General features: G+C 33.3%; 1 protein-coding gene and 1 non-coding gene across 2 annotated transcripts in view; both read left to right on the forward strand.

Annotated features, from left to right (window-relative positions):
- LOC131947978 (uncharacterized) overlaps nt 1-18,204 on the forward strand; it is an 80,237-nt gene extending 62,033 nt beyond the window's left edge. The window contains exons 47-70 of the mRNA XM_059309413.1: nt 891-1,011; nt 1,294-1,403; nt 1,866-1,986; nt 2,339-2,467; nt 2,797-2,852; nt 3,349-3,542; nt 3,962-4,086; nt 6,020-6,274; nt 6,636-6,792; nt 7,470-7,658; nt 7,788-7,929; nt 8,303-8,429; nt 9,117-9,263; nt 9,703-9,798; nt 10,170-10,367; nt 10,914-11,169; nt 11,491-11,651; nt 12,305-12,463; nt 12,733-12,891; nt 13,329-13,493; nt 14,239-14,526; nt 15,408-15,500; nt 15,735-15,837; nt 16,134-18,204. Of these exons, the coding sequence (XP_059165396.1) occupies nt 891-1,011; nt 1,294-1,403; nt 1,866-1,986; nt 2,339-2,467; nt 2,797-2,852; nt 3,349-3,542; nt 3,962-4,086; nt 6,020-6,274; nt 6,636-6,792; nt 7,470-7,658; nt 7,788-7,929; nt 8,303-8,429; nt 9,117-9,263; nt 9,703-9,798; nt 10,170-10,367; nt 10,914-11,169; nt 11,491-11,651; nt 12,305-12,463; nt 12,733-12,891; nt 13,329-13,493; nt 14,239-14,526; nt 15,408-15,500; nt 15,735-15,837; nt 16,134-16,413 (3,831 nt within the window). The 3' untranslated portion in view covers nt 16,414-18,204. The remainder of the gene's footprint in view (nt 1-890; nt 1,012-1,293; nt 1,404-1,865; nt 1,987-2,338; nt 2,468-2,796; nt 2,853-3,348; nt 3,543-3,961; nt 4,087-6,019; nt 6,275-6,635; nt 6,793-7,469; nt 7,659-7,787; nt 7,930-8,302; nt 8,430-9,116; nt 9,264-9,702; nt 9,799-10,169; nt 10,368-10,913; nt 11,170-11,490; nt 11,652-12,304; nt 12,464-12,732; nt 12,892-13,328; nt 13,494-14,238; nt 14,527-15,407; nt 15,501-15,734; nt 15,838-16,133) is intronic.
- On the forward strand, nt 4,667-4,830 carry LOC131947987 (U1 spliceosomal RNA). The gene has a single exon (XR_009387947.1). It is a non-coding gene; the product is annotated as a U1 spliceosomal RNA (small nuclear RNA).
- Nucleotides 18,205-19,085: the final 881 nt, after the last annotated feature.

Below are 19,085 nucleotides of genomic sequence, written 5' to 3' on the forward strand. Positions count from 1 at the left end.
AGTTTACAGTTTAATGTAGACATTTTCAGAATAATTTAGTTTACCATTTACATGTAGACATTTTCAGAATAATTTAGTTTACCATTTACATGTAGAAATTTTCTGAACAATTTAGTTTACAGTTTAATGTAGACATTTTCAGAATAATTTAGTTTACCATTTACATGTAGAAATTTTCTGAACACTTTAGTTTACCATTTACATGTAGAAATTTTCTGAACACTTTAGTTTACCATTTAATGTAGTCATTTTCAGAATACTTTAGTTTACCATTTAATGTAGAAATTTTCTGAACACTTTAGTTTACCATTTAAATGTAGAAATTTTCTGAACACTTTAGTTTACCATTTAATGTAGACATTATCTGAACACTTTAGTTTACAGTTTACATGTAGTGATTTTCAGAACACTTAAGTTTACCATTTACATGTAGATATTTTTCTGAACACTTTACCGTTTACATGTAGAAATTTTCAGAACACTTTAGTTTACAGTTTAATCTAGTCATTTTCAGAACACTTTAGTTTACAGTTTAATCTAGTCATTTTCAGAACACTTTAGTTTACCATTTAATGTAGTCATTTTCAGAATACTTTAGTTAACATTTAATGTAGAAATTTTCTGAATACTTTAGTTTACCATTTACATGTAAAAATTTTCTCAACACATTAGTTTACAGTTTACATTTGGTTAAGCCAAGTTAAACAAAACTTGCTCCATTAGAAGACTCAAAGGCCAAAATCTTAGTTATTTATCTGGTCTCTTGCTATAAACAATAAATAGTAAGCCTACTATTAATACTTCTAAAATGTTCAGGATTTTATAAATGATTTGCTTTTAAAAGCTATAGTTATTGTATGTATCTCTGTATGTCACTTATAATGTTTTAGAATGCTTATTTCACTGGCCCTTATTGTGAGGACGAATTATCTTTTTGTGGAGTTAATCAATGCCTGAATGGTGGCACTTGTGTAGATGGTCCTGGCGACTTCAGTTGCTCATGTTTGCCAGGTGGGATCACTAAATATTGTTACAGTTTTAATAAACTATAATCTTTCTTGTTTACTTCTCCTGTCTTTGAGTTTAAAAAATATTCCATGAAATAATCTGTGATTTATTAAGTCAAATATTCATTCTAGAGAACTGATACTTAGTAGTTAAAAGTAATGGTCATTTCTTTTTTTACTTTAAGTTTTGTTGCCCCTGTTGAAAAAAAAAAGTTCATGCTATGTAGCTTTATACCATATGTCATGCTCATGTTTTCTGTATTTGTTTCTGGCTCTCAACATTCAGGCTTTACTGGTAAACTTTGCCACATAAACATAGATGAGTGCACAAACTCATCTTGTCACAATGGAGGAACTTGTTTAGATGTCGTAGGGACCTTCAGCTGCTTGTGTGCAGTAAGTTCTTTGAGAATTAAAACATCTAGTTGTTTTTTTTACTGCTGGTATAGGGGTCTATATATTAAATAATTGCTCATTGTATTAAATAATTCCTATAATATTAAATGATTTCTATAATATTAAATAATTCCACACTTGTATTAAATATTTCTTCTTATGTTAAATAATTCCCTTTATATTAAATAATTGCTCCTTAAATGAAATAATTCGTCCTAATATTAAATAATTGTTCCTGAAAGTTGAGCTGATATTCTTCGATTAACAAGGGACTTAAAGTGCAGTGCAGTTTGTGTAATTTTGTAATGGGTTTTAAAATTTAAATTCCATTATATATAAATGAAAATTCCATTAAATACTGTATTTTAAAACAATGAATTATTTAATAATCTCTGAATAAAATACACTGTTAATGTTACACTCATTAGTCATTTGCGAATGGTTTGTTGTCTATGGTTACAGACTGGCTACACCGGTTATACCTGTGACCAGCATCTTGACCCATGTCAATCAAGTCCGTGTCAGAATCAAGGGTCATGTAGAACTGGTGGTCAGAGCGCGTTTATTTGTCAATGCAAGCCAGGTAGTCATAGCCACATTTTCCCGTGTCATGCTCATTGTCATAGTTTGAAAATATTTAGAAAATTTTTTTTTTTAATTTTTTTTTTGTATCTCATGTATTCTTAACTTGTTAAATCTAGGTTATAAAATATGTTTTTGATGTCAAGTAGTAATAAAAATAAAATTTTGATACATAAAAATAACTACAATTATTTAGTTTCTTTCTACAAGGTTTATTAATTTTTATTATATTTTTATTATATATGCAATGCATTACTATGCTAAATTACAATTTATTGGATAAAATTTAAGTTGACATGAATTATATTTTCTAACAAAAAATGTGAACTTTGAATGAAAAACCTATCAAACAGGCTACACTGGAGAGAGATGTGAACAGAACATAGACAAATGTAACCCCATGCCCTGCAGTGTAAATGGAACAGAAAGTTGCCTCAGCTACACAGATTCCTTCAAGTGCAATTGTTTGCCAGGCTGGATAGGTTAGTTGGGCTTTTTCTTTGGGTTTTTTTTTTGGTTTTTTAAAATAATGACAGATGGTTCTGATTATGTTAAGTATATTTCATGTAATAACAAAAATAAAAAAATTATAAAATAATAATTTTTGTACTAGTGAAACTTTATAATAAAGATTTGCAAAATTGGTTAAACTTTAAATTTTAAGAGAAACTTAATTTTACATTCATCTAAACAAGCAAAATATCCAGATTTCAATTGATCATCAAATTTTTCTTGTCCAGGCTACTAGTGACAGCTTCTAGGAATGTGGATGTGTTTTATTACAATATTATAAAACTTTAATTATCTACAGGTCCTAAATGTGAGACTCTCACAGACTCTTGTCAACTAAATGATCATTCATTGAATGTAAGTAACACTGCATAGGCTACATCTTTTGACCAAGGCTCAATACTTTAAATATTCCATTTTCTTGTATGAGATTGTCATTATGTGTTATACTATTTTGAGAAAATTAAAAAAATTTTTTTAAAGTATTGACCATCTGTTTATTATTAAAACTTACTCAGATTTGATTATTTATATTTTGTCTAAGGCTCAATACTTTAAATATTCCATTTTCTTGTATGAGATTGTCATTATGTGTTATACTATTTTGAGAAAATTAAGATTTTGTTTTTAAAAAATTATGGACTATCTACTACTAAAACTTACTCAGATTTGATTATTAATTTTTTGTTGCGTTTTTTGGAGTAGTTTCCTTTAAACACAAATTCGTAAAAGAAAATAGGGTAATCTAGTAGAAATTCAAATGAGATTGTAGTTGCACATTAGAACTCTCTGACTTTATAACAGTTACACTTTTATTTTTGTCACTTAATTATTAGTGTTCCATTATTTTCAGCAAATCTACGACTGGTGCAGCGTAAATCCCTGTAGGAATGATGGGATCTGCAGGCAATCAGAGAGTGGCTTCAACTGTACATGTCAGCCAGGGTACAGTGGGTTGTACTGTGAAAACAACACTGACAACTGCTTGAGTCAGCCTTGCCAGAACAATGGGAGATGTGTAGATATGGTTGATGACTTTTATTGTCGGTTAGTTTTTCTAATTAAGCAATAGATATTTACCTAAGGCTACTTTATACTATTTCTTTATTTAATCATTGGCATTATTAATTAGTTAATTATTGTCTCAAATTCAAGCTTGTCAATTATAATGTTATTACCTGTTATTCATATGTTTATAATTCTTGCATGAATTAAAATATATTTCATAATAACTCAGTATAAAAATTACAAAGTATAAGCTACTCACATTTCTCCTCCCCCCAACCTCATTTAAATTTAAAACATGTTATATAAAAAATAATTTTATTGAAAAAAAAACTGAAATGCTGGGCAGTTTAAGGTTATGATTTTAATCAGAGCAACAGTTATTGACTAGCAGTTGGTATATGATTATCATCAAAACAGATAATTATGTTAAATTTCTTTGACATCTATTTACTTTTCAGTTGTCCCTTGGGATTTGCTGGCAAAAGCTGTCAGGTAGACATTGATGAGTGTCTCAGTTTTCCTTGCTTAAACAACGGTATCTGTGCACAGGGAATTTCTCAATTTTATTGTCATTGTCCACCAGGTAAATTTGCATTTTGTTGTGACACATTTTCAGGGCATTTCAAATCAAGCTTGATAATTTAAGTGTAAGTTTGTAAAAAAACCTTTTGCAGATGAATGAAAATACTTGAGGGCTAAAAAATAAAAATTCATTTAATTAATGAACCTAAAGAAAAAAAAATTCTAATGCGTTTTTGTTATATTAATTAAAAATTAAATTTACATTTATCTAATCTCTTTAAACTACAAAACTTAATTTTTATAGAATATTGCAATGAAATTGAAATGCTGCACAATTAAATAGGTTTCGAATTGAAAGGGAAGTAATCTTGTTATCGATGTTTGTATAAAGGGAAACTACTCCAGTCAAAGATTTGAAAAATAAAATGCACAGAATAATAAAGCAAAATTTAATTATTTCAGCTAACCCTTTATTATTGTTGTAATATCAATAGATATGCAATTATATAGGATAAAACAACTATAAATATTTTGTGTAGTATCCTTAATATGCTTTTTATTTATATAATATGCAAAATGCGACACACTTTAGATTTCATACTAGCTTGATTAAAAGGCCTGAATCAGGCCTGAGACTAATCATACTTACCTGGCACAGGAGGCACCTTGATCAGCAAGGAGGTCCTCCCAGGGCGAGGCCTGCACATTGCACTTCGTGTGGGTTGACCCCTGCGATCACCCTAAATGTGGGTGACTCGGGTGCGTAATTTTTTCGTAGAGGGGACTGCGTTCGCGCTATCCCCTGGTAACTAAAATGAAAGAGTGGAAACATGTTATTAATTCGTTTAAAATAAATCCCTATTTTATTAACACGTTTTTCTTAACTCAGCTTCGCGTTTGTGGATTTGTTTGTTTGTTGTTAAAATTGACATCGAAAATTAGCCCACTTCTGATTGCTCAATAGATCTGAAATTTGGCATGTAGGCTACTTTCGCCTAACAATTTCAGATGCAATCATAAAAACTAGCAATTAGAGACCGTAATTAGCTTAATTTAATTACGCCCCAAGGACCATAAAATTTAGGACATGATTTCTAAAGATACCGACAAGACTGGAGGCCTATTGGCACAGTTACTTCGGCCCCAATCGATGTGAGCGCGCTGGCCGTGATCGTATAGTGGTTAGTACTTCGCGTTGTGGCCGCGACAACCCAGGTTCGAATCCTGGTCGCTCAAGATTTTTAGTCCGTGTATTTATAAACACTTAGCCAAGTCATACTTAATCAAGTCATTAGATATAGTAGCAAATAAGCTATATAAAAAACTTTTTTAAAAACCACGTTTTTCATGTGTAGCAACGGACTAAAAAGGAGAAAATAAAATACTTAAAACAAAACTTTTTAAAAAACCACGTTTTTCTTGTGGACTAAAAAGTAGAAAATAAATTTTCATACATTTAATGACAAAAAACGTGGGTCGGGCAGATGGGTCGGGAAATTTGATGGTGAACGTACCCACGATTTTGTCATCAAATGTATGAAAATTTATTTTCTACTTTTTAGTCCACAAGAAAAACGTGGTTTTTTAAAAAGTTTTGTTTTAAGTATTTTATTTACACATTAGTAAGCTAATAAGCACCCAATTATAAATGTAATAAAGATGCCTGGCCTTAAAAGTTATTTGAATTAATTTATTAGATCCTTGTTAAAAAAGATATGAGCTCCCTATGATGATGATTAATAATTGTAATCTTTTTTTTTTTGTTATAAGCTTTTCAGTTTTAATTTTATTATCCAATATACTTATTATTATAAGTACATTATTATAAGTAACCCAATTATCAATGTAATGAAAATGAATGGCTATTATGATGTTTGAAATAATTTATTAGATCTTTGTAAAAAAGAACAAATCTTATAACCCCCTTATGACTAATAATTTAAACTTTGTTTTAAGTAACCACTTTTTAAAAATAATTGTTTTTGCTTACTCAGGGTATACAGGTAAAAGTTGTGAAAAGCAGACATTTGATTGCCTAAGTAGTCCATGCTTGAACAAGGGCAAGTGTATAGCTGGTGACAACACCTTCCACTGCGAGTGTGCTGAGGGATTCTTTGGAGATCTCTGTGAGAACTATTACACCTGCTCCAATAGATCCTTCTGCCTGAATGGAGGGACGTGTCGGAGAGTATCTTTCAGGGATGTATGCAGCTGCACACCCTACTTTACAGGGCCAGATTGTGGGAAAGGTTAGATTTATAATTTAATCAGTAAGGATGTTTTTAAAACACAGACTCCTGCGGGAAAGGTGGGTGGATCAGTGTTCATATAGGACTTAAAAACTGATGGCACACATTTGCATTGTTTAAATTTTTTTTTTAATTGAATGTATGATTTTTATAGATGGTATAAGTTGTAACAAAACTAAAAGTAGATTTTTTTTTTAGGAGTGAGGGGGTCTATGTCAGAACAAATGTGTGTGCTGAGCGGAGGAGGGAGCCTCATGTTATTTATAAATTATACTGACCTTCAACTTTAGCCTGCAACACACCTGTTGATTTATTTTTACATAATGTAATAAAATATTTTTTGACTTTTTTTTCTTTCCAGAAAAGTCTTCAGCCTTTGATCTACACTTTAAAGGAGAAAAAATGTCTGCAGTTTTAGCACCAACAATCATTGCAGAAAATCTTACAGAGTTTACAGTCTGTCTGTGGAGTAAAGTCTTGTCTTCTGGAACCTTCTTACAGCTTGTTTCTGGCAATATGTAAGTTTGGGTCTGTCTGTAGTCATGTCTGTCTGTATTTGTGTTTATAGTCATGTCTGTATTTGTGTCATATCTGTTTTTGTGTCTGTAGTCATGCATGTATGTAGCAATGTCTGTATTTGTGTCTGTAGTCATGTCTGTATTTGTGTCTGTAGTCGTGTCTGTATTTGTTTCTGTTGTCATGTCTGTACTTGTGTCTGTAGTCATGTCTGTATTTGTTTCTGTAGTCATGTCTGTATTTGTGTCTATAGTCATGTCTGTATTTGTGTCTGTAGTTAGTGTTTTAGGGTGTGTCAATATTAATGTCAGCAGTTGGTGTAGCTGTATTGTGTACTGTGTGTTTGTATTCATGTTTGTGTGTGTATAAGTGTCTATAATGGTGTGTCTACATATTGGGGTGTCTGACTTTATTTGTGTCTATATTGGTGTTTTTGTATTTTGTAGTTTTTCTATGGGTGTGTCTGCTTTGGTCTGTTGTTTTAGTATCTCTATTGGTTTGTCTGTTGCATCCATTATGGTGTCTCTGTTTAGTCTCTGTTTTGGTGTGTCTGTATGGCTTTGTCTGTTTTGTTTGTATGATCCTGTGGCAAGAGGCTGCACTCATTAAACTTTCTGTCTGCAACTACAAACTTATGAACATCATCAAGACATTAGTTGACTTCTCCTAAACCTTTCAGCTCAATCCTAACACTGAGAAGCTCTGAAGCTCTGTCTTCTCTCTTTGTGAGTGGCTGGACCAAAACAGTCAGCAATGATAGGCTGTGGCACCATATGTGCTGGACATTCAACTCATCCATCTGGACACTCTTCAGTGATGGGAAAATATTTTTAGTGGGAGAGGTCAAGAGATGGGGGACCTACAACAGGTAAACAAAATAACTTGTTTCTCTGTTTGTCTTTAATTACTTTTTAGTCGTTTTTTAAAAAGAAAATTAAATGAAAAATGTAAGAGCTGATAATGAAGATCCTGATGATGCCATTGTTCTTCCCAACAGGCTAAATCTGACACTGGGTCAGCAAGAGGCAGGAAGTGATGAGGAGTGGTTCAAAGGTCATCTCCATGGTGTCAACATATACAGCACTGTGTTAAATCCTGATACCATTCTACACATGGCTAAGGACTGCACTGTGGATTATGTAGGCGTTCCTTTCACAAAACTTAAAATCATATGATTGATTCAGTTGTTTTTAATGGTGTGGGGCAAGACTTTCCAAACTGGGAGAAGCAGGAAGTTTTACTGAAATTATTTTGCCCTAAATTGTCTATTAGTTGGGGTTTTTTATTACCAAAAGCCATGGTTAGCTTTAAAAAAAAGCAAAGGGCAATAATGAAAAATGTTTGGAAACTGCTAAATTACGAACTTCAAATATTTTATTTACTTTGATATTTAAAAATATTAAACTACATTTTATTGAACACTTTAGTAATTAATTATTGTTAATATAATTATTTGTATATAATGTAAAAAAAAAAAAATTAAATATTTTATTTTACATATCACATGATCAGATAAACAGTGACCTTTTCAACTGGGTGACAGCAGACTCTTATTTATCTGGTGCTATTGATGTTGTGATGCCTTCAGTGTGTAACAGAAATATATGTGATACAGAGGACTGTCTTATCACCAGCCACCGTAAGTGGTCTGTGTTATATAAAAATAAAACCAGTTAGTTTCACAGTAAGTGGTGTCTTTGTTATATAAAAATAAAACCGGTTAGTTTCACAGTAAGTGGTGCCTTTGTTATATAAAAATAAAACCGGTTAGTTTCACAGTAAGTGGTGTCTGTGTTATATAGAAATAAAACCAGTTAGCTCCTGAGTAAGATGTATCAATATTACGTGCTAATAAAATTTATACATTCATTACAAACAAACTATTTAGTAATTGTTTAAAAATTAAATTTTTTTACAATGAATGCCAGAATTTTCTTTTTTTTTTGTAATTATTGTTGAATCAAAGTAAAATGTTTTGGTTTATAGGAATTCCTCCACTAAATTCCCACTCCCTCACCCATTTTTCTGTAAACTTTGTTGAATCTAGGTAAAAGGTTGTTTTGGGTTATAGGATTTCCTCCACTACATTCCACTCCCTCACCCATTTTTTTGTAAACAATGTTAGATCTAGGTAAAAGGTTGTTATTTTGACATCCACATCCCACACTTAATGTTTAATGGGTTTTTCTTTTATTTAAATATCAGCACTATGATTGTAGTTAGACCTGTGACTATTTCAGAAGCAGACAAAACGCCCCCTAAGTTTAATTTTTGTTTTATTTAAATATCAGCACTATGATTGTAGTTAGACCTGTGACTATTTCAGAAGCAGACAAAACGCCCCCTCAGGTCACATGGTGTCCAGGTACAATTGTAGCTACCAACACAAAAAGTCCAGTGTCAGTTACATGGGAGGAACCAACATTTTCTGACAATGTGGGTGTTGTCTCAGTTCTTCAAAACTTGCGATCAGGTTGGTAACATTAGGCTGTTTAATATTTATAGGAACAAATTATTAATAGTTGTTGATTAATTTATTTTTATTTTATATTTAAATCCTCATTATCAGCTAAGTATTTTTAAAAACTACATGAAATTATTTTAGTTTACAGTCAATAATTTATCTTAAAAAATTTTTTTAGATTATGTGATATGGAGAATACTTAAATAGGTATAGACCTATAGCCTACAGCAAGGAAATTATTAAAATTTATGTCAGATGACAAAAAAAAGTATTTAAAAAAAATAAAACAGAGGGACGCAGGCTTTAGATAATTTCTAGCATCTATGTTTGCAGCAAGTTAGGAAACAAGCTTGGTAGTATTGTGTATATTGTTTACAAATTTTTCCCTTATACCCATCATTTACAGTTGACAGTTGTTAATTAAATTGTGGTAATTATCTTTATTTAGGCCAATGCCTTGCATATGGACATAACTTGGTTACTTACATTGCCTTTGATGGTAACAACAACTCAGCAGAATGCAGCTTTGAAATATTTGTTAGAAGTGAGTTAAACATTTAAAACATTTATTTACAGTGTTTTTATAATTGAATTATTTCAACTTTTATTTACTCTTAGTTCAACATCAGATGTTTATTATTCTTTATTTTAAAAAAAATTAAAAGTTGCAAAAACTAAGAAATATTTTATAACCTTTAAAAGTAAAAGTATAGATTCTTGTAGTTTATTTGAGTTTTTTTGACAAGTCTTGGGTCAATGTCTTCTTTGATAGTCACATGCTGTGCACAGTATGGGTCATAAAGGTTTAACATGCTATAACTATAGAGCCTTTAAACACCTTCACTCAATTATTTCACTTTACGTTTCTCCCTTTTATTCTCTTTATTTAACAAAAACCTGATCATGTTGTTTTAGAGCAAGAGTGTATAGATCCTCCCCCTCCCCTCAGTGGCATTAGGGCATGTTACACCTGGAAACACGGCAGGTACTGTGTCCCGTCATGCCTGCCCAAGTATCACTTTGTTGCTCCTATACCAGCCTTCTATCGCTGTGGACAAGAGGGCCTTTGGGATCCATCTAGTGGGGAGCCATTTTCTTTCCCAGCTTGTGCTAGTAAGTTTTACTTTAGGATATTTTTAAACCAGGTATATTTTGCTGTGGACATTTTTTAATCACTTAATTTTGTAGCAATAAACTATGAGAATGGGGATGGAGTGGTCTAGCAGTAGAGAGCTGGACTGCTAACCCGTAGGTCTTGAGTTCAAATCCAAGATCAAGCCAGTAGACTACACTATCCCTTCATATGCTGAGGTCACAGAAACAAGTGAACTCTACTTCACTTGCCCTATAGACCGTCAGGTTTGAAAAGGGAACTTTACTACTTTACTAAAATATGAGAATATCACTTACATAGGAAAAGGTTAGCAGGTCGACTGAAAGCTAGGTTATTATTATTTGTTTTATCCTAACCATGACCCCATCTGAAACCATAATAGTAATATTGGCAGATTAAAAACACATTGAAAAACTAATGTGCTGTCCTATCAGCCTTTTAACAGTTAGTAAATGTTGAATCAGCAATGTCAACACCTATTTTATTAATGATTATTGTTTAAGTTCTAGTAAAGTTTTACCTAATTTTGTGTGTGTATTACCTAGGTGCACATCCACCTGCTCTGGTGATCAAAGGCTCTGTTAAATTTGAGGGGCCAGATTGTTCAGAGGAACAGAAAGCCAAACTAAAAACCTCTCTGGAAAATATTTTGGCCAGCATGGACCAAAAAATGTATCAGTGTGGCCAGTCCTGCAGCAGTGTCAAGACCCTCAATATCAGCTGCGTCAGTGAGAACAGGATCAGAAGGGAGGCTCAGGGTCTCGGTGCTGTGTATAATGTCACTATTGCTGTCAGTTTAATGTAAGTCAACATAATGTCTCCATTGCAGTCAGTTTGATGTAAGTGTGCAGTAATGGCTAAATGTTTTACTTACATTTTTTAATGGCTCCAAACCCAAAAATTTACAGTACAAAATTGAATAGTGACATTGTGAGTAGACAAAAACATAGAAATAAAAAAAATAAAAAAATCTGTTTTCTTGAGGATCAAATAAAAAATTGCTTCATTTTGTGGACTATATGATTCCCATTCAAACATTCATGCATACAATCATTATATTGTAATTTAAATAGTACAAAAAATATTATTATTAATTTCATGTTTGTTTTTAATTTGAAACAGTGAAGGAAATTTGACTAACCTAAACAGTATGCCAGGAGAGATAATCCAAAATATCAAGAGTTACCCAATGAACAATTTTACAATGACTTCAGATAGTCTTGTCTTATCACCTGACTGTAATAGTGGCCAGGTTTTATTGAACACTGACACGCCAGTTTGTGGTAAGATTTTCTTTTAACTTAGACCCTGTTAGAAAAATGTACTTTCAGTTTGTTAAACTTATGTTGATAAACTAAATAATTAAAGAATAGATACATTTTAACACCTCATCACAGATCACCTTATATAAAATTTGCACAGACCACCACCATGCATATTATATAATTGTTCCACTTACCATTCCCCCCGCCCTTCCCTAAAGTTTGACACAACAATATTGGGATTTAAAAAGTATATTATGGAAATTACATCATTGTAGAGAAAATCACTTCTTACATCTCCATTTGAAGGAATTATAAACACTTATATTAATTAAATAATCCATGCATTAGATTTTTTTGACTTCTTCATCCAACCGTTTCAAATAATATAAATTGAAGATCCAAATAATGAAAATACAAGTCTTTGTTGTACAACATTGCTCTACACCAGCCACTACACAGTTTAACACAATATAAAGAAAGAATAAACCACCACTACTCTGTTCTCACACTATTCCTTCATATGCTGATGTCACAGAATTAGGTGAACTCTACTTTATTAGCTCCATGGACCATCAGGTTCGAAAGGGTACTTTACTACCCTGTTCGGGTTATACAGTATGCTCAAGCACCATGACTGTCTAACACACTATGGTCAAACTTTGTCCTTACAGTTGATTGTCCTGCTGGCTACTATGTTCAGGACCCAGTGACCTGCAGCCGTTGTCCTAAAGGACAGTACAATGACAAGCCCCTTCAGACAGCCTGCACACCATGTCCAGATGGTCAGATAACCAGAGTAGAGGGCGCCACTAGTATATCCCAGTGTGAGAGTAAGTACTAACTACAATACATGTTTTTGTCAGAGAACTTTTGAATACTTGATATAAGTTTGTTGATAGAAACAGATTAACTGAATAAAATTTTGTCACAGAAATTTTTAAAAGCTGATAGTTTATAGAAGAGTTGATAGAAACATGTTCTGAAACATTCCCCAGGATCCTTTGATTATTGACAGTTGTATCAGTAATGGATACATTTGAAATCTTAAAACAATTTGTACCTTTAGCACACAAAAATGTCCTTTCCCTTCAATCCTCAGGTATTTGTATGGCAGGTAGCTTCAACACAGGTAAATCTCAGTGTGACTCCTGCCCTGTGGGTCAGTATCAAGATGTGGCAGGACAGTGGTCATGTAAACTGTGTCCATCAGGATTCACCACCAAAGTCCCAGGCGCCAAGTCTGAGGCTGAATGTCAAGGTCAGTGCACATTTAAAAAAAATATAAATTCAACCTTACATCATTAAAGTTTCTATTTAAACAAGTGTATCATTCAAAGAGGCTATGATGCTGTTTGCTATTTTAGAAAGATTAGAATTTTAAAAAAATATCATTTTTTATTATTATTACTATTATTTATTATTATTTATTATTTTATTTATTATTTATAAAGAAGTTATAATTTAAGTTAATTGTCATGACAGCCAGTCTCAATTATAAAACGTTTTAAAAAAATATATTATTAATAGTCATTGAAGAAATTTTTGGTTTAGTTTAGTTAATATAAAATTAAGCTACAGTTCTAGTACTTTTTTTTTACAAAGTAAGTTTATTATAAAAATTAAGTTATAGACATTGTTGTCTGAACTGTGAGACATGGAATGTGTAGCCTCTTAAACTAGTTGTTCTGTTGCCAGATATTTGTGGAGCAGGGCAACAGCTAGGTACAGATGGAACATGCACCTCCTGCACTGCTGGCACATACAACGCCAAGCTTACTGCTGGTAGCTACTGCACACCTTGTAAACCTGGCTTTACTACAGAACTTGAGGGGGCAGTCAGTGAGAGCCAGTGTAATATAGGTGAGTGTTGACAGAGTTGTCTGTCTTGGTGAGTCTTGACAAAGTTCTCTGTGTTGGTGAGTCTTGACAAAGTTCTCTGTCTTGGTGAGTCTTGACAAAGCTCTGTCTTGGTGAGTCTTGACAAAGTTCTCTGTCTTGGTGAGTCTTGACAAAGTTCTCTGTCTTGGTGAGTCTTGACAAAGTTCTCTGTCTTGGTGAGTCTTGACAAAGTTCTCTGTCTTGGTGAGTCTTGACAAAGTTCTCTGTCTTGGTGAGTCTTGACAAAGTTCTGTGTTGGTGAGTCTTGACAAAGTTCTCTGTCTTGGTGAGTCTTGACAAAGTTCTCTGTCTTGGTAAGTGTTGACAAAGTTCTGTCTTGGTGAGTGTTGACAAAGTTGTTTGTCTTAGTGAGAGTTGTCTATCTTGGTGACTGTTGATAAAGTTAGGGTTGATAGAGGTGTCTGTCTTGGTAAGGTTTTGGCTAAGAAACTATTTATTGTATAACTTGTCACTAAGGGCTAGTTGTATATTGTCAGATCATATATTTCATTAGCTCAATATGTGCTTGAGGGATCTGTAAATCAGCTCAGCCGTAATGAGTACCTGGCATAATTTTGAGGGAGAGGGCAAGTAAATGAGAATTGCTCTTGCAGTGATTGTAATGCCGTATCTGTGTGCTTTGTCTTATCAATGAGGACCCTGATATCTAAAATCAAATGTATTTAAAATTTTTCCATTAAATTAAATACATTCATGTTTTTTTTAGTGAAATGTCTGAAAGGCCACTACAAAAGCTTGAACGATGTGACCTGCCACCCATGCCCACTGGGCACATACCAAACACAAGCGGGCGCATCTTCCTGTGAGCCCTGCGGTATCAACCTAACAACAGAGCAGGAGGGAGCAGACAGCAAGACCCAGTGTGTCCAAGGCAAGGTTAACGAGTGCGAGCTGAAAATTGACACGTGTGATCAGAACAAGGTGTGTCAAGATCTGGACAATGGCTACTTGTGTGAGTGCAAGCTGGGGAAAACAGACAGTGGTCAATGTATTGGTGAGTCATTGTAACATTTTGCTTAGATTTTAGAAAACAGACAGCGGTCAATGTATTGGTGAGTCATTGTAACATTTTGCTTAGATTTTAGAAAACAGACAGTGGTCAATGTATTGGTGAGTCATTGTAACATTTTGCTAAGATTTTAGAAAACAGACAGCGGTCAATGTATTGGTGAGTCATTGTAACATTTTGATAAGATTTTAGAAAACAGACAGCGGTCAATGTATTGGTGAGTCATTGTAACAGTTTGATAAGATTTTAGAAAACAGACAGCGGTCAATGTATTGGTGAGTTATTGTAACATTTTGATAAGATTTTAGAAAACAGACAGCGGTCAATGTATTGGTGAGTCATTGTAACAGTTTGATAAGATTTTAGAAAACAGACAGCGGTCAATGTATTGGTGAGTCATTGTAACATTTTGCTAAGATTTGGATTCATTCTAAATATGTGGGAAATAATTAGCTTACATTCAAAAAACATTTTTAAAAAAATACTATTTTTGAGAAAAGTAAACAACTAATCCAGGTTTATGATGTTTTGGACTTTAGAAGATTAAGTAGACTTGTATATTAGACAAAGATTAAAAATAGTTAAAAAATAATGGTTAAAAATAGTTGTTGTCAACATGTGGTACACACTTATGTTCACTAAATGTATGGCATGACTGCCAGCACAAAAAGACTCAAGTTAGGTCTTTTGCTAGAGCATGTAGTTATCCTTGAGTTCACCCAGCTCTACAGGGTACCTGACATAACTAACAGGTTGCTGGGCTTTACATTTACCACATAACATCCTCACATAACATAATCACATAAACAGGTACTTTATATATTGACCATCATCTTGTAACTAAAGATTTTCTCTTGTTACCCCAGATGTGTGTGAGTACTTCTGTAACTCAACCAAGGACTGCAGTGGTGTCAGTCAGGGCATCAACTGTAACTGTGGTGTTGAGGTCTGCTTAAAAGGTGCTAGGTTTTTTAAATTCTATTTGATGTTCTTGACATTTGTTTTTTTTAATTCTAGTTGATGGTTTTGACATTGTTTTTAAAAATTCTATTTCATAGTACTACTAGTAGTAGTGACGTTTGTTTTTAAAAAAAAATGTAAAACAGAACCAAACTACTGTATAATCATTAACTAAATGATTATTTAGAAGTAAAATAATTAATAACTTTTGGAATATCTTTATGCCTATGCAGCACAAAGTGGAATTAAGACTGAATCCATTGTCATAGGCAGCATGACCTTGGCTGGGGTTGCTACTGTGTTGCTATTTGTTATTGTTGCTGTTTACATTCTCAGGTAACTATTTGTTTTTTGACAAAATCTTTTTGGATCAGAGTTAATTCCCTTTAACCTTTAATATTTTCAAATCCATATTGTTTACTATGTTATAGCTGAAATTCAGACACATTCGTATTGAAAAATTTTAGTTATCAAAGGTTTTATAAAAAGTTCAAAGCATTATTATCATTGTCTTTGGAATAACCATGTTATTGTAATAATTTAAAACAATTTTTAGTACATTTATTAGTAATATACAATTTTAACGACACCAGTAATAAAGAAAAAGTCATAGAATCTTGCATTGTTTGCAGGAAAACAAAACAATTAAAAATCAGAAAACGGATAAGAATCTACAGAGAGGAGACTGAACTGGCAGCCTTCACTAACCAGGCCTATGACTCCTACCCTGCCAGGACTGATGTGATTAGAACGGAGTCACCCCACATCCACCCTAGAAATGAAACCGCCCACGTCCCTCAAAGAAACGAGTCTCCCCGCATCCCTCTCCGACTGGCCACTAGGTGGCACAAGAATTTCTTTGTTTCTGATAACCCTTCCTTCAAGTCTGACACTGAGTCCACAGACTTGTAGAAGGCATGCGGTGTGGAATTCTAAGGGGAATAACCAAGGAAATATAAAAAAAACAGAACAAGCCAAGAAGAGTTACAGGGAATGGTAAACGATAAATTAACTTTTCAGATTTAAACATACCACAAGACTTCTGATGAACATGAGGATTTTAAAAACAAAGTGGATTTCTAATGACTCTTAACATCCAGCACTTTATATAAGGCTGGTCCACTATTTGGTTAACATGGTACCAGCCACACTGTTGCCTTGGAAACATGTTGTTGTTGTTGACTATTGTTTCATTTGTTCTGCATTTACAAAGTTTCTGTTCAGCTCTGTTATGAACCCTGTGATGTATCATACATATATCTATACATTTTATAGTGTTATGGTCCTCTACCCCTGTGGCACACATAGACTTAAATAACTGGTACATAAGAAAGATTTTGTAGTGCTTGTTTGGTATGTGTTGTTGTATCCACTGTATCCTTTGATATTTGTTGTTGTATCCACTGTATCCTTTGATATGTGTTGTTGTATCCACTGTATCGTTTGATATGTGTTGTTGTATCCACTGTATCCTTTGATATGTGTTGTTGTATCCACTGTATCCTTTGATATGTGTTGTTGTATCCACTGTATCCTTTGATATGTGTTGTTGTATCCACTGTATCCTTTGATATGTGTTGTTGTATCCACTGTATCGTTTGATATGTGTTGTTGTATCCACTGTATCCTTTGATATGTGATGTTGTATCCACTGTATCGTTTGATATGTGTTGTTGTATCCACTGTATCCTTTGATATGTGATGTTGTATCCACTGTATCGTTTGATATGTGTTGTTGTATCCACTGTATCGTTTGATATGTGTTGTTGTATCCACTGTATCCTTTGATATGTGTTGTTGTATCCACTGTATCCTTTGATATGTGTTGTATCCACTATATCCTTTGATATGTGTTGTTGTATCCACTGTATCCTTTGATTGTACTGAATAGTTATTGTCCTTAATTCTTCTGATTATTTACCCTGATTGTACAGATTATATTTTTTTATCCTACAGATTATATGGCTTGATATTAATGATTATATATCCTGATATGACTAATTATATCCCTTGATTCTACTTATTATATCCCTTGATTTTAATGATTTTTGACATATATTACATTGCGGTGATTATATCCCTTTATTCTTCCTAGTCTGTGTCCCTTGCTTACTTTGTTAATTTCCCAATTTTGACTTAATGAAATCAGTGCTAGTAAGATTGTACAATGGAAGCTTTTATTTTAATACAAAGATTTTAACTTTTGTGTTAGAGTGCGTTTTTATTATTAGCATGAGGTTTTTTGTTTAGCTAAGTTGTGTGCATTCCTTTCTCTGATATATATTACTACTATTTTTAGATACTATTTAATTATAAATATGGATTAGAAAATTATTATTGAATTTAAAATATTTATTTTGTGTTTTCAAATGTTGAAAATGTTGTCTTCCAAATTATCACTGGTTTTTCTTGTCAAAAATGTTTTGAGAAAATATTTTAAAAATCCGTGATGTAACTGTTGATTTTGTTTAAGTTATCACATGTTTGTTTACATACTATCCTGACATACTTGTTTGTACAACAACCTGACATTGCTGAACTTGTTTGTACAACAGCCTGACATTGCTGAACTTGTTTGTACAACAGCCTGACATTGCTGAACTTGTTTGTACAACAGCCTGACATTGCTGAACTTGTTTGTACAACAGCCTGACATTGCTGAACTTGTTTGTACAACAGCCTGACATTGCTGAACTTGTTTGTACAACAGCCTGACATTGTTGAACTTGTTTGTACAACAGCCTGACATTGCTGAACTTGTTTGTACAACAGCCTGACATTGCTGAACTTGTTTGTACAACAGCCTGACATTGCTGAACTTGTTTGTACAACAGCCTAACATTGTTGAACTTGTTTGTACAACAGCCTGACATTGCTGAACTTGTTTGTACAACAGCCTAACATTGTTGAACTTGTTTGTACAACAGCCTGACATTGCTGAACTTGTTTGTACAACAGCCTGACATTGTTGAACTTGTTTGTACAACAGCCTGACATTGCTGAACTTGTTTGTACAACAGCCTGACATTGCTGAACTTGTTTGTACAACAGCCTAACATTGTTGAACTTGTTTGTACAACAGCCTGACATTGCTGAACTTGTTTGTACAACAGCCTGACATTGTTGAACTTGTTTGTACAACAGCCTGACATTGCTGAACTTGTTTGTACAACAGCCTGACATTGCTGAACTTGTTTGTACAACAACCTGACATTGCTGAACTTGTACAACAGCCTGACATTGTTGAACTAGTACAACAGCCTGACATTGCTGAACTTGTTTGTACAACAGCCTGACATTGCTGAACTTGTACAACAGCCTGACATTGCTGAACTTGTTTGTACAACAGCCTGACATTGCTGAACTTGTACAACAGCCTGACATTGCTGAACTTGTTTGTACAACAGCCTGACATTGTTGAACTTGTTTGTACAACAACCTGACATTGCTGAACTTGTTTGTACAACAGCCTGACATTGCTGAACTTGTTTGTACAACAGCCTGACATTGCTGAACTTGTACAACAGCCTGACATTGCTGAACTTGTTTGCACAACAGCCTGACATTGCTGAACTTGTACAACA

Source organism: Physella acuta, unplaced genomic scaffold (genome assembly GCF_028476545.2).
Source record: "Physella acuta isolate Inbredline_101_S28 unplaced genomic scaffold, ASM2847654v3 ptg000619l, whole genome shotgun sequence".
NCBI classification, from domain to species: domain Eukaryota; kingdom Metazoa; phylum Mollusca; class Gastropoda; family Physidae; genus Physella; species Physella acuta.